At 47.4% G+C, this 15,288-nt stretch overlaps 1 protein-coding gene across 3 annotated transcripts in view; it reads right to left on the bottom strand.

Moving 5' to 3' along the window:
- Nucleotides 1-15,288, bottom strand: part of DIS3L2 (DIS3 like 3'-5' exoribonuclease 2) — a 355,877-nt gene that overhangs the window by 57,077 nt on the left and 283,512 nt on the right. For all 3 annotated transcript variants that reach the window (XM_047721343.1, XM_047721346.1, XM_047721345.1), the window contains exon 13: nt 13,004-13,237. In XM_047721343.1, the coding sequence (XP_047577299.1) occupies nt 13,004-13,237 (234 nt within the window). The remainder of the gene's footprint in view (nt 1-13,003; nt 13,238-15,288) is intronic.

Genomic DNA, 15,288 nt, shown 5'->3' with positions numbered 1-15,288 from the left:
GGAAGGGAAGAGCTCCCTTGTTATTTACAGAAGGAAACTGATTGTAGCAAAGCAGTTTCAGACTGCCGCATGGCCCAGCCTACATTCTCAGAGCTCAGTAATGGCTCCCTGTTCATATGTACTTCAAACCCAGTGGACTGTTATTCATTAGCAAATTTTCCTATTTAGGAGCTTGCCAATTTAATGCTGACAAGCAGATAAGAAACCTGCTGGGATTCCCTCCCTGGGTGTTGCCCTTCGGGGTCTGGGCTCATTTCTCTCTAATCTGGCAGATTTCCTTTACCCCAGGGGGTCACAATTCAAGGGGCAATTAAGGAATTTCTAATTTATTTTCAGCATTTCCAGTGTTTTTCTTATAGCAAATTGCCAATTTCTATTTTGTACAGGAGAAAACTTTTAAAAATAGATTGACCTTGTCTCTAATTGACTTTTAAAGTGGCCCCTTCCAACCATAGCCAGTGTTCTCATACAAAACACCTAGGCAGCCACCTCCACTCAAACCCAGTGCGACCTATCATCCAGGCTTTTCCCTCACACCTCCCTCTTCTATTTGTGTCCCATTTCCTCCGTGAGACATTAAGCTACTCTGAGGGCTGGGACATGGAAAGCTGGGATCATGTTCTCTTCTGTTTGTCCCCAATACCTGGCACAGTACTTGTACGTGCTAGATATTAAAAAAAAAAAAAAAAGGTGTGGAAATTAAAAAGATAAGTCAAAAGGGATCAAGTTACAAAACACTTTGGAAGCTCTTAAATTCTCTTTAGTTGAAAAATGTCTGCCACATGCCATTTAAAAGGGGAATGGGAAGAGTGCTACAAAACAAACAGTGTTACAATAATATTCTGCTTTTAAAAACGTGGGAATTCCCTGAGGAATAACAGGACCAGCTCTTCAAGTTCTAGACTGGATGTAAAGTGGGCACTGGGTCCTGGAGCCCCCACAGGCTGCAGGTGACATTTACGGTGCCTGTGGAGTGCCAACACCACAGATTGGCAGGTAAGAAGTTGCAGCAACATTATCTACTTTCTCCACAGCTGACGTTCAAGAATCCAGGCAAGGAGGGAGATGAAGGTAACAGAGAAATAAAATGATAACACGAAATGAATGAAAACCTATGAAATAATTGCTATCTGGACCCCTTTGGAGCAGGCCTCCAGAGGAAGTGAGGTGTGTGGGATTGGGGCGAGCAGCTGGAGGCCGAGGCTCTGTGAAGGCAGGGAAGGATGAGGAAGGGAGATGGACTGGGAACGTCAAACACAGGCCTCCGAAGGGGCCTCTGAAGCCAGGAGGCACTTGGGCCCGATGCAGCAATCCAGCCCTTCTCAAAGGCCAGTCTGGGATGAACAAAATGAGAAAGAGGTTTCCCCACAAAGCTCAGTCAAGTCACTGGGAAGGACTGCTTCATACTGTGAAAGATATCTTTCCCTCATTTTGGTGCTACAATGTCTTCATTTGTGAAATCATGACAACAGTAAATGGTAAATAGCTTTTTAAGACAATGTCCTTGTTTGGCAAAATTAAAACTTAGCCATCCTAGATCTTGTCCTGGAAGAGCTACAGAAAGCTGACTGGTCCCTGAAATTTGCTTCAGGACACTCGAGGGAGTGACAGGTGAAAGCAGTGTTTGGGGGAACTCAATCTGGCAGCAGAGCTTAGGGCAGGCCGTGAACAGGAGCAGAGGCCCCTTGGCTCCCCAGACCATGGAAACCGAAATCCAGTGGGCCAGCCCTGAGAAGCAGTCATGCTAAAATCTCAGGGTCAGCTGCAAGGGTTCCCTTTCCCCAATGCAGGTTTTACTAACGTCAAAGGATTCCACATCTCTTATGTAGCTGTTTGGCTCACATTCGAGTGACGTGGGCTGTGACATGGGGGCAGGCTGAGGACGTGCAGAGAGTCCTGTGAATAGAAATGGGAGAGGCCAAGCTTCCTAATCAATTATGCGAAAGATTGAGCCCCCAGGAGCCAAATCTTTTCTGTCTGTTGAGGCCACTAACCTGAAAGTCTTACATCTCAGAGCGTAACAAGGGATGCTGGCCGCTGCCCTGTTTGACCCCCAGAAATTTCTTATATATCATCTCGTCAGCGTGAGAGCCCTTGGCCTCCCTTCTCTGCCCCCTGGAAATGCTAGGGACTTAAGTCTGAGTCATCTGGGCACACTCTCAACCCCAACCGTGATGTGAGTTATCTACTCTGCTCAGACAGCCCAGCAGCCTAACACAGAACCCCTGTCTTGTGCAAATGATTTCCATGAGAAGCAAAATCAGGCTCTGATCAGAATTCATGGAGGGAGCAGAGACCAGGATCCCATCGTGGTACACAGATCATTTCCATTTTGTCATGTGGGTGGGGGATAGCAGCTGACATAGCTTACCCCAGAGGGAATCTCTGTGGAAGGCAGGTGGCGGGGGGGATCTGGTGTCTTGCCCACCTTTCCATGTGGGCGAGCCAGGTCTCCGACAAGCCTGGACATCTCCGTTCCCAGGGTGGTACACTAGGGGTCTCTGCCTTCCCCTGGAGAGCCTCTGCTGCCAGGCTCCCCTTGGGGACTCAGGCTCGCTGGTCTGAGGACACGGAGGTGATGCCTTAGAAACACTGCCAGTCCCCTGGGGGGCTGGAGCTTCTTGCCTCTGCACACCTGTCCGGGCAGCTCCACCTTGAGAAAGTCCTCATTACACCCTGTTCTAAACCCTGGATCCCTTGGCGAGGAATCAAACACCCAACCCTTCTATTCAAAGAGGGGAGGAAACCTCTGATTTATAACGTGCATTTAATTCTCTTACGTAAGCACCCCTCTCTTTGAGAGCTACAGTCCCCTGTCCAGGTCACAACTACCTCCCTCGTTTTAAAAAAGACCAATATGCGCAGAGATATTTAGAGAACTATGGGCAGTACTTATAACACAACAGGAACTTAAGAAATATCTGTCCAGAGAGGGTCAGAGACCTTGAAATGCCTGGTTAGAAAACAAGCAGCGTGCAGGGGGCGGGGAGACAGACGAACTAGACGCTGTCCTTACCCTTCAGGAAGTCGCAGTCTTAGAGAAGGAGACAGGGAGGAAAATGGGACATGACAAAGCAGTGGGACAATGTGATCAAGACAGGCAACGGGTATAAATAAAGTGCTGGGGAGCCCAAAGTGGGAGGAGGGGAGGGAGAGCGGGGGAGGGGCTGGCCGATGCAAACCTCTCTGCAGCAGAATTGCAGGTGCCTTCTTCAGGTTCTTGGAAATGAAGACAGGTTTATGGGGGAGGGGTGCTTTCCCCCTCTGTAAGAAATAAGCCTGGATACAGGCAAGTAGAAAGCAGCAGCAGGCAAATGAAAAGCTCCTAGAACTGGGATAGGACCAAGTCCACTCTGTAAAGTTATATAAGAAGCAGTCTTCAGAATTCTGCTGAGGATTTGGACTGGCCCTTGTGGGCAACAAGAAAGCACCAGCCCTCGATCCTCCTCTGTGGCCACTGCTTGGGAGGGGGGGCACTCTTAGGGGCCCTGGAGGGCACTGAGTGGTGAAGGTCACACTTGGCCCATTCCTGGGTACACGGCCTAGTAGGGGCCATACTTCTGCTCCCTCTAATCACTCCAACCAGAGTTCTTTTTAGAACATTAACTTCTGGGTTATTTCAAATGCTTGAACCCACTCGAGCTGCCTTCTCTGATCCCAAACTTTTATCACCAATAGAATATTTCATTCTCAGTCTGACTTGTGTGTCTATTTCTCAGTGGGTTCGGGACTCAAGAGGAGAGAGTAGCACGATGGGCTTTATGCCATGTTGTCCCAACAGAGTGGGCATTCCCTGCCCTTTGGCTCCCCTGTTACCAGTCGTGTCCTTCCCTGGCACCACTGTGCGAGTCAGCCTTCCCTCCCCCAGCCAGCCCTCTTCTACGAATCCCATTCCACATAAAAACCTATACCTTCAGCCCTGAGTCAACGGACTATGCCCTTGCTTTTATCTTATGGGAGTTTCTTGTAAGTACACAGAGTTCTTCTCAAGTTCACTCTGTAACTGGAAGGTAGAAAGTTGGCCTTCTACTGCCTCAGGCTCCTTTAGAGAACTATGGGCAGTACTCATAACACAACGGGAACTTAAGAAATATCTGTCCAGTGAGGGTCCAAGATCATGTTTGAGTCTGTATTTTTAACAACTTCCAGGATAATACTACCTGTATTCCTTCTAATTTTTGAAAATTATGAGTAAATGACTATGTGACATGCCTAAGGGAAGAGCACATGAAGAGTTTGGGGTTTTAATAACAAGCTGCTCGGCACAGTTACTCCGCTACTTAATGATATATGTTCGTTTTTATCCACATGTTGACAAGCCACAAATAGTGCTCAGCTCCCACAGTGGCTGTAATTCGTGTTACTTAGCTACAACTAGGTCAAGTTTTCAGGTCTGTCTCTTGTTCATGCCTTGGGATGCATAAGTAGGAACTGGCTTCCCCAATTCCATATGAAAGTAGGGATGCCATCCGATCCATCTCTCCCCTTCTCTCAGAGGCATGACCGCGGCTCCCTGTGCTGCCAGGTCCTCCCCGAAGCCTGAGGCTGCAGCTCGTTCTGTCCAGCTTTTCCCCTCGCTTCACAGAGGCCGTGCTAGATGGCCTGGCTGCTGACTCGCTCAAAGGAGCACAGATTCTTGGCTGAAGATTTATTTATAAATGAGCTAGATACGCTTAAATGAAAACTTTGCTAATATAATTAGTATGAAGCTGGCAACTGGGAAAAGCTTACAGACTGATATTCTTTAAACCTCACTAATTCTAGAACTCTCTCCATGCTTGAAATAATGCACATCTGTCAACACTGAAACAGAAGCCCTGAACTTCTAGTGGAAACCTTCCTGGATTGTTTCCTACTACCCTGAAGAAAAGCACAGCGATTCTTATGGTAAAGCCTCACTGGGCTCTTTAGTCTTAATTCAGTTTGATTTCTTTATAATTATTCATGTCAGGCCAACCCAAGGTTATTATACACAGGAGGTAAGAGCCACAGAAGAAAGACTACTGAATTTCCAATGTTCTCTGAGGATCTGAACATGCAAAAATAATTCTCAACATCATTTCAAAAAGGATGGGTTTCTTTATGGATTCTAATGAGAGAAAAGAAGGGTCTCAATTTGGGGCAGGATGTCGCTCTCCGGTCTCAGCTTCCAACAAGGGGTTAGCAAGATGCTTTCAACTACTCTTCTCAGCCATTTAAAATTTTTGGACTCTAGTGGCGCCTGAGGGGCTCAGCCTTTTAAGCGTCTGACTCTTGATTTCGGCTCAGGTCATGATCTCAGGGTCCTGAGATTGAGCTCTGCGTTGGGCACTGTGCTAAGCGTGGAACCTGCTTGGGATTTTCTCTCTCTCCCTCTCCCTCTACAGGCACTCCCTGCCCCACGCACACTCTCTCTCTCAAAAAGAGAAAAAACCTAGGCTTAATTTTAGGTTGAGTATTTTTTGTAATGGCTAATGCTAGAAGAGTCTATGTGTGACACTGCTCTTTGTAGGCAAGACCTCATGAAAATAAAATAAAATAGGAATGATGAAGGAATAATCCAAGACCACAGCCATTGGGACATTGCAGGAGACCAGGACATGACTTTGAGAGAGAGAGAGAGAGAGGGAAGGAAAGAGAGGAAGGGACAGACAGACACATATACTCAGTACAGACACAGAACTCCTGACAGGTATTCCCACACTTGGTGCCCATATTCATAGGCTACTGGAAGGAGCAGAAGTTGGCACAACCTTTCTGCAAGGGAATGGGGCACTATTTGAAGATTCTTAAATATGTCTGTCCCTCTGATCCTATCAGCATAGTTCTAGGACCATCCTAATGAAATCATCAGAATCAGCGTAAAGACTTAGGACACAAGGTGGCTATGGCACTATTATGTATAATATTAAAAAAAAATCATAATCTAAATATCCACAATTGGGTCATGGCTAAATGTTCCAGAGCTTACTAATATGAGGAAATATTACAGATGCATTATAATGGTTTAGAAGAATTTTGAATGACATGGGAAAAAACTCATTCTATAATATTAAAAAGCAGAATATGAAAATTATATGTATGTTATGCTAACCACTCCTCCCTCCTGCCATGAAGTGTTAAGGAGGATATTCAAAAGGAAACATAAGACATCTAAATATTAGCAGTGGCTATTTCTGGATGATGGAGTTATAAGTGGTTTTTATTTATTCTTTACACTGTTGTATTTTCTAAATTTTGTAACATTAGGATATACTTAAATACCTTTTCATAGATCAAGGAATTTACTTATGCTTTTATAATCTGATACAAAGCTTCCTTTCTAAGGAAAAGAGGGGTTCAATGGGGCCTACCTAAGAACTGGGACACAAGGAAGTGTTTCTTACCTGCCTGCCTACCTAGTGCCTCATGGCTGCTCATTCTGGAGTCTTCCCCAGAGCTCATTCCCCTCATCACCAGCACCTGGCACACACCATGTGCCCAGTAAAAGCTTTCGGAAGGTATACTGAATGAAGGACTCCATGACTCAGACAATAGAGACCGATTCGACAAACACGTCCGACCATCTGACCAGCAGCTTGCCCCGGTGCTTTACTGGGGATGTAAATAATAAGACCAAGGAAGAGTGAGGCAGGATGAATAGCCCATTCTTTCTACCTTGCACCAGATATCACATGGTACAAAAATTCAACAGCAGAGAGCTGGAAGGCTCATTTTTTGCAAACGACTGTACTGAAGGCGAGGACAGAAACATTATTCACTGTAACTTTAAACACACGAGTCAACAAAACCTATAGCTACATACAGCAGCTTGGGTGGGGTGGGGCCCCCTGTAGAGCTGGCTTCGGCCACGAGCAGGCCCACCCCACCAGCGGGTGAGAAGGCAGAGCCAGACTCTCTCTCTGCAGGTGGGCTGGGGAGGAGACCCAACTGAGAAGAGGCTGCCAGCTCGCAGAGGTGGGAAATGAGAGCCGCTGCTCTGTTGGCCTCTGGCTAATTAAAGCTACCTGCCTGTAACTAGGGTAAGGGAACTGGTGCTGATCTGATTCATTCCTCTACTTCTGGCCTCCGATTGGACCTGCTAAACGTGATACTAATCAAAGGAATAATTTACTTAATTGCATGAAACCACCCCCAGAGCTAACTAAGCCCTGCCGTTCTCTATCACCTCGCCTGATTCCCCGATGCGGTGATTATGAGCCCGGAAGAGCCGCCTGGGTCCCAGAGCTAAATTTCAGGTGAGTGGGGGTCAGCAAGCTATGGACCCCAGGCCAGATCAAGCCTTCTACCTGCTCTTATGCAGCTAAAAATGCTTTTTACATTTTAAAAAATAATTTTTAAAAATATTTTATTTATTTGACAGAGAGAGAGAGAGAGATCACAAGTAGGCAGAGAGGCAGGCAGAGAGAGGGGGGGAAGCAGGCTCCCTGCTGAGCAGACAGCCCGATTTGGGCCTCGATCCCAGAACCCTGGGATCATGATCCGAGCCAAAGGCAGAGGCTTAACCCACTGAGCCACCCAGGCGCCCTCTTTTTACATTTTTAAATGATCGAAAAATCATCAAAGGGAGAACATTATTTTATGAAATGAAAAGGATGTCAAGTTCAAATTCCAGGGTCCTTAAAGCTTTCTTGGCACACAGTCTGCTCACCGGTTCGTCTGTGGCTACTCTCACGTCGCAACAGCAGAGTTGGGGAGTTGAGACAGAGGCCGTATGGCCCACAAAGTCCCAAATATTTACTATCTGGCCCTTTCCAGCAAGTCTGCAGACTCCTGACTTCAGGGCTGGGTTAGCCCAAGGACATCCAGAATAGCACTCCACAGCAGCTTGGGTCCCAAGGTACTTAAAAATTATTTCACTATCAAGTTTATCTTTATAATCAAGTCCACTCAGAGAAAGTGCCCAATGTCTGGGCTTCAAATCCTGCCAGGAAGGCGTCATAGAAGAGGTAGCTGAGAATTCAGTAAAGGCTCCTTTAGTTTGGAGGTATCACCCAAGATGGAAATATAAACTCTTCTTCACTGTAACTTTCGCTAAATTCAGAAAGTCAAAGGCTCAGTAGGAACCATTCACGTCCTTGACCACTTGCTGGGAAGACCCCAGAAAGGGCCCAGTTTCTCACAGGCCATCATGCGGGTTTCTCACAGAAGCCCACACACAGAGTGGGCTCTCTCTAAGGGCTCTCTCCTGACTGAGGAATGTTGGGCTGAGAGAAAGCCCCAGAACACTGTAAGTGTAGCTTCCTGAAGATAATCAATTTTCCCTGAGATGTTTTTGTTTGAGGGTTCTATTTACCACGCCGCTATCCTCCCTTGCTATCCTTTCTTAAAGGCAACCACTAAGACACAGAATGCTAAAAGGAGTCTGAGGCCATGTCAGATCACAGGCAGCATTCTCTTCCTCTCTAGAGAGAAGGCTGCCCGGGAGCAGACTTTGTGTTGGGCATAAACAGAAGTTTCAGGGAGCTAGGCACACCTTCAGGGCCTGTGCAGCAGGCCCGAGTCATGGAGCAAGTACAGAACCAGAGTGACGAGGGAGGGCTTCTCAGTTTCCCTTCCCCAAAACTCAAGGTTTGCATATGATTATAAACCGTTATGGTTCCTTTTACTACAAAAACATCTGGGCCCCGTTTGGGGGCATCTCCTTTCAAGAAAGAACAGTGACATATGTGATGATAAAGAAAATGAGACCAGAATCTGTGGAGAGTCTAGAATTAACATGGCAGCGGGAAACGTGAAGATGGGAAAAAACCACCCAGAAGCAATACTATTCAACTCCTGTGACCAAAAAGCACAAAGAATGCATTAGGCATCTGCATTTGCTCTTTGGGCAGTGAAACAAAGGGGCATCCTTTCACAGAGCTAGAACTTCTGCAGAACGAGGTTCGAGCTCTAGGTGAAAGAGGCCTGTGACAGGAAGCTGGCGATCTGACCTTCAGGGCGGCCTTTCCCAATGGGTTCCACACCACAGTACATACACACCTTGGTTGTATTTGATAGCACGCTGGGGTGAGCAGCCAACTTCAGCAGGCGGACCCTGGGGACTGGAGCCAGCCCAGGCAGCCGTGAGGGCTGAGGGTGCACTGTCTCCCATGTGGCTGAGGCCACTCTGGCTGATGCTGTCCACTGCAGTCGCCTGGTGGTCAAGCAGCTCCGTATTTCTGTGTGCTCTAACCTCTGAACTGGTCCGACCCTGGCTGAACAGACAGGCGCTACCCTAGTACCCCCCACCTCCCTCATTCCGGAGGTGCTCATGGTAAACTGACTTCCCGGAAAGGGAAAACTTCTGGTTTAGCAGATGTAATCCGCATCCAAGGGCCTACTGTGTGACAGGCACGGCCTCTCTAATTGAGGCGAGTGTGAAAGGGCATATTTTTTTTAAGGACTGACCAAAAACGTGGACATGGTGAAATGAGGCAAACAAAGCCTCAGAGAGAAGCTCCAAACAGCCAGCTACATCAAATGCACCAAGGAAAAATGGATTTTTGCAAGGGCAAAGGCAGGCAGCAGGCCTGGGGGAACAAACCCGGTCACCCCTGAATGGGGCCATTGAGCTTATTTATAAAGGATCTTGCCAGTGTCCCTTGCTGCGTGAGATTGATGTGTTCTTCCTTCCAAAGTTGTGGTCCACACAACTTGTTTTCTGGGGAACCAAGGAATCCACTCCAAGGATGTACATCCATTATTTTCAAACCTTAATTAACTGGAACCCAATTAGGACTTTTGAGGGCTTTTTCTCCCCCTCACTTTGAAGGAAAACTTTTCTCTCTTAAGTCAGCATGATGTAAATGGAGGAAAATTGAACAAAGAATCAGCTATCTGATTTCTTGCATATAAGCAATTTACTTAACCTCTGGGGGGGGCATCAGCTTGCCAACATATAAATTGTGAGAGCCAATGAGATAGAAATATCTAAGGCTGTTTTCAGCAATTAAATTCTGATTCTACGATAAGCCAACAGATCAATAACAATAATCTGTGATCATTCTTCTTCCTTGACTACCATACCCTTCCTACTGTGAGTTGAGATCACCTAACAGTGACCTTTTATAGTTTTATAGTTATAGAGCATTTCTTATATTTAATCCAATCAAACATTCTAACAATCTGATAGGGTAAGATCTCTAAGATGTTATAACAGAAGCCCTCTCATTTGAGGTGCTTGAAGGAGTGGTTAGTAAGTTATTGTAGGGGCTGGCTAAGGAGGAGAATCAGGGGCACCTAGGAGACTCCATTGGTTAAGTGTCTGACTTTTGGTTTCCGCTCAGGTCATGATCTCAGGGTTCTGGAATCGAGCCCTGTGTTGGGCTCGCCGCTCAGCGGGCAGTCAGCTTGAATTCTCTCTCTCTCTCTTTCTCCCTTTGCCCCTCCCTCCACTTGCCCTCGTGCATGCACTCTCTAAATAAATAAATAAAATCTTTTAAAAAATAAAGAGGGGAATTGTACATGAGATATATTTATAACCATTTAATTTACATAAATGTACATTCATTGTTTTTCAAAATATAAAACTTTTTTTTTAAGATTTTATTTATTTATTTGACATAGACAGAGAGCAATCACAAGTAGGCAGAGAGAGAGGGGGAAGCAGGCTCCCTGCTGAGTAGAGAGCAGGATGTGGGGCTCGATCCCAGGACCCTGAGATCATGACCTGAGCCAAAGGCAGGGGCTTAATCTACTGAGCCACCCAGGCACCCCAAAATATAAAGCTTTTTCAAAGAGGATGATAATTGATTTCTACATTTTTTTCTGAATAAATTACTCATAATTCATTGTCTATAATTTATAGTTTTGTTTGTTTTTAATCTTTTTTTTTTTTTTTTTTGAGAGAGTGAGAGAGTGTGATTGAGAGCGAACAGGAGAAGGGGCTCCATTTCATAACCCTGAGATCATGACTTGAACCAAAATCAGGAGTTGGACCGTTAGCTGCCTGAGCCACACAGGCACCCCTACAGTTTTTGTTTCTTTAAGAGAGGGAGAATATAGACATCTGTAAAGCCATCTGAGTACAGAATTCTTCCTGAATTTTATGATTTTTCCCTCCTATTTTTATATAGTTGTCACAGGCAAACAGCGGAATTTTTACAGATTCATCCTTACTGAATCTTTTCAGACAGTTTCAGTTTTCACAGAAACAACAGCTTTCTTTTTTATGCTCTTATCTGATCAGTATATCTTATTTGATTTGGGTAAACAGCAAGGTTTTTTGATGCACACAACTGCCTCGGTGGGAGCCGAGGCAGGAGGGAGTGTGAGGCAGGCTGCACAGCGCACCACGGGCACCGATCCCTGCACAAGGAAGGATGAGCACCAGCTGAGGACACCCTGAGGCATCCAGGTGGAGAGTTCGAGAAGGCAGAGGGAGAGGCCTGTTGAGGCCTTGGGAAGGAGGACAGGGCTGGAGAGACAGATTTGGGCATCATCAGCATCCAGTTAGTAGTGACAATCCTAAGAGTAGAAGAATTCGTTCAGGGAGTGTGGATAGAGACAAAAAGGAGGGTGGAGAAGACTCCAAGGAACGAGAATCCTACAGGGGACAGCAGAGGAAGAGGCTTCTGCAAAGGGACCAGCAGGACATTACTGGAGATGTCTGAAGAGAAGCAGAGAACCAGGAGGCGAGCTTCAAAGGCGAGTTTCCAAATGCAGAACCAAGTCCAGGAAGCAAGAACCGAAAAGCATCCTTGGATCTGACAACCAGGCAGCCACTGGCGAGTGAGACCCTGGGTGTGTTCTGCCCCCGCCAAGGATTTCCCTGAAGGAAGGAAGGGAGATTGTCATCTCCTGTACCTTTGGTCCCTTTTCTCCCAGCTCTGCTGGCTTCCCTAGCAGCCACTCGGCCTCCTGACTGCCCATCAGCATTCACAGACAGGTCCGTTCAGGCTGCCTGAGCTCAGGCCAGGGAAGGAGGAGTGTGCGAGCTCTAGAAGGTGCCCTGACTCCCTCAAGCACAGGCAGAACAGCACGTCCACTTGCCCCAGATGCTGCTAACTTACTCCTAGGACCAAGAGCAGGAACTATTTGCAATGCTGGCTGAGAAGCATTAGTGACATTTATCACAAAAGCTAGGATGAAATGAAATCTTCAATTACAAGTTTTAAAACAAAGCTTTTTGAGATCCCTCCACGCTGGAAGGCTTGGACAAAGATGTCTCTGTGAGGCTGCCCCCTTGGCGGTGGTCTCCCTCAGCCAATCCTGCTGCTCAACTCATTTTTCAAATGCCTAGAGACTTCCCTCAGCCCATAGTGAGCAGGCAGAGAGAGCAGGTTCTCAGGGGCTTGGGTAAGAAATATAAATGAGAAAAAAAAGCTGCACAATACAGAACACAGGCTCTACTATATAACGTACTGACAACTGGCAAGGAAAGGATTCCTAGGTTTTAAGAGTTGCCACACACGGAAATGGACATGGAAATGTGACCAAGTTTGAGTGACAGCTACCTAAGTCCCAGGGGGCCACGGGAGGAGCTGTGATACGCAAAAGTAATCAGTACCATTCCGGGCTGCCATGTTCCTCAACAGTCAACATTCCCCAGTTTCCTCAGCTCTCTGCCTCTTTAAATATGAATCCAGAATTTATAAACATATGACTCTTTTTGGAAGACAAGGGATAAAAAGAAACACGTTTTTTAAAAAGCCTCATCATCAGATACCGGTCAACTGCCTTGTAAACTTCCCTGTTCCTGTCCCTGCCTCCATTCAGAGGGATGTGAGGTAGAAAGTGAGGGAAGGCTCAAATGCTGGGTTACAGCCTGGCCAGGAAAGACCAGCTGGGAGTGCTGGTCACAGGGCCACCCACACAGATACCGCTCTTTTGCCTTGGCTCATGTCAGTGGGCTTCGTGTGCCTGTGAAGTTTGGAGCGTGGGAAAGAGTTAGTCCCTGCCTGCCTCAGAGAACACTGTTTCAGTGCCGTGACTGGGGAAGAAAGAACGGAAGATCCCAAGACTGCCATGTTGAACCTCACGCATGCCGGGTTCAAGCATAAGTCAAATCTGTTGGTTGCACCAAAAAAAAGAAGTGACTGACTTGATCCAGACGCAGCGCGCCGTCCACAAACCGTTGTTTGCGTAACTCCTTTGCGATTCCATGGAGATTCAAGACAGCCCGGTGCACCTCCTCACTGGTGTGCTCCGGGGAGATGGGGGGCAGCTCCTTCTCGGGGATTTTCTCGGTCGGGCTTTCAATCATGCTCTGTGCATGCTCGTAGCTCAGTTTGGTACAAGAGCGAATGATGGTCCGACCAAACCATTCACCAAGGATCTGCAAAGACAGATTGAGAGGGAATCAGGAGAACTTTTTCCAGGCTTTTCTTTCACGCAACCATTCATCTGTACACATTCTACAGAGATCTACCAAGCACCAACCCTGTGCTCAGAATGGTGTTACATTCTAGCTAGGCATGGAAACCGATCAGATGAGGAAACGGCTGCCCTCAGGGAGCTCAGGCTCCGAGGGCTGGATTTAAGAGGCTGTGGAGGTCGAGAGAAGGTCTCCAAGCACACAGGTGGTACAGGCCAGGCCCAGCGGGAGGGAAACTCAAGGTGAAGGGCCTGCTGGAGCACCTTTCCATTACTTTGAGTGAGTTGTCATTAACAGCAAAACTGGAAGAAAGATAAGGGATGGGGGTAGAAGGCAAAGATGTGACACATGGGCAATCTGAAGACTTGGTAATGGATTGGATGTGGGGTGAGGGAGACAAGGGTGGGGGTCACTGACAGAAACAGAGAACACAGGTGAGAGAAGCAGGATGGAGGCAGAAAGAGAAAAGGAATTCCGACTTAATTCTATTTGGGCCATTTACGTGAAGACAACGGTCCAGAACAAGGTTTCTCAACCCCAGCACTATTGAGTGGGCTAATTCTTTGTTGTGCGGGCTAGCCTGTGCATTGTAAAATGTTTGGTGATATTCCTGGGCTCTGCCTGATAGATGCCAGCAGCCCCTCCCACAACCCCAAGCTGACAACCAAAAATGTCACCAGACATCTCCAAACATCCCTAGGGGGAAACTTGGTCCAGGCGGAGGCCCACTGGACTTGACAGATCCACCCAAATTGAGCAGTGGTGTTTGCTGTCATGGGATTACTGCTGATTCATATTTTATCCTTAAAATTTGCCTGTATTTTCTATAATGAGCATTTATTGCTTTAAAAAAAAAATAAAACAAACGTTAAAATATTTTTGGGACTGCTGAGTCTGAGGTGCAGGGAGGAGATCCAGATGGTAGGCTGTGTAGCAGGCAGCTGGGGTGTGGGCCTGGGGTCTGGGTCGATGACTCATCTACGGGTGGGGAACTGGCAGCCTCGGCAGGAAGGTCCGAGAAAGACAGACGGGCAGGAAGGTCCGAGAAAGACAGACGGGCAGGAAGGTCCGAGAAAGACAGACGGAAAGGGCAAGGGAGAGTCAAGGCTGTACTCTCTACCACCTCTCCACGTTAGGGGGCAAAAAGAGACTCTGGAGAGTGAAAACAAAAAATGAGAGAGCTCAAAGGGACAGGAGAAAGATCAGGGTGTCCAGAGATAGGGGAAAGGTACTTAATGAAAGGAGTCCTCAGAAGCCACAACAGACACACCCAGAGCACTTGAGAGGGGACAAGAAGCTTCCCCCAGAGCAGCCATTTCAGGCAGCGACCCTATGATATAGTTTTGTTATCCTCACTCTGCAAAGGCGGGAACTGAGACACAGACATGGTAAGGGACCTGTTTGAGGTCACAGGCTGGGGAAAGGCACAGCCAGGAACTGAGCCATGGCCTGAGTCTGAGCTCTTAGCCACCACTAGGGAGAGTCAAATGTCACTTGGATGTCAAGGAAGATAAAAACAAAGAAAAATCTTTGCATGTCACATTTGTTTCTTGGTGATCTTTTGGACAGCTTTTTAGGGGGAAGAGCGTGGGATGGGGGTGGTGGTGGTGGTGGTGACGTAGAGGCAAACTACAATTTCAGGCCCGGTGCTGTGCGTCGATTTGGAGAGGCTGCCACTGTGGGCCCATCCACTGTAGGGGAAGCCAGATCCGCCTGCCGTCAGCCTGGCGCACACAGCCCTCAGGCGAGGCAAACAGCAATGGCTCCTCCGTGGGCCACGATGGAATGAAGTTCTGGAAGCTTGGGGTTAAGGATAGGTGCACGGCTGGTGGAGGAAGGGTAATGAGTGTGGATGACTGCTTCTGGATTGTGCTGGGTTTGTGGGGTGAGGGAAGAGGCACCCATCCACGAGAGAGGAAGAGTGGCCTGGAGAGGAGTCAGGAAGGAAAGGGGAGGCGAGGGAGGCAACTCTGGTGGGAGAAGTGGGGAGGGGAAAGCTCCACTCTAGCTCT

Source organism: Lutra lutra, chromosome 3 (genome assembly GCF_902655055.1).
Source record: "Lutra lutra chromosome 3, mLutLut1.2, whole genome shotgun sequence".
In the NCBI taxonomy this organism is placed as follows: domain Eukaryota; kingdom Metazoa; phylum Chordata; class Mammalia; order Carnivora; family Mustelidae; genus Lutra; species Lutra lutra.
The sequence above is the reverse complement of the archived record's forward strand: the minus strand, read 5'-3'. Positions and strand labels throughout refer to the sequence as shown.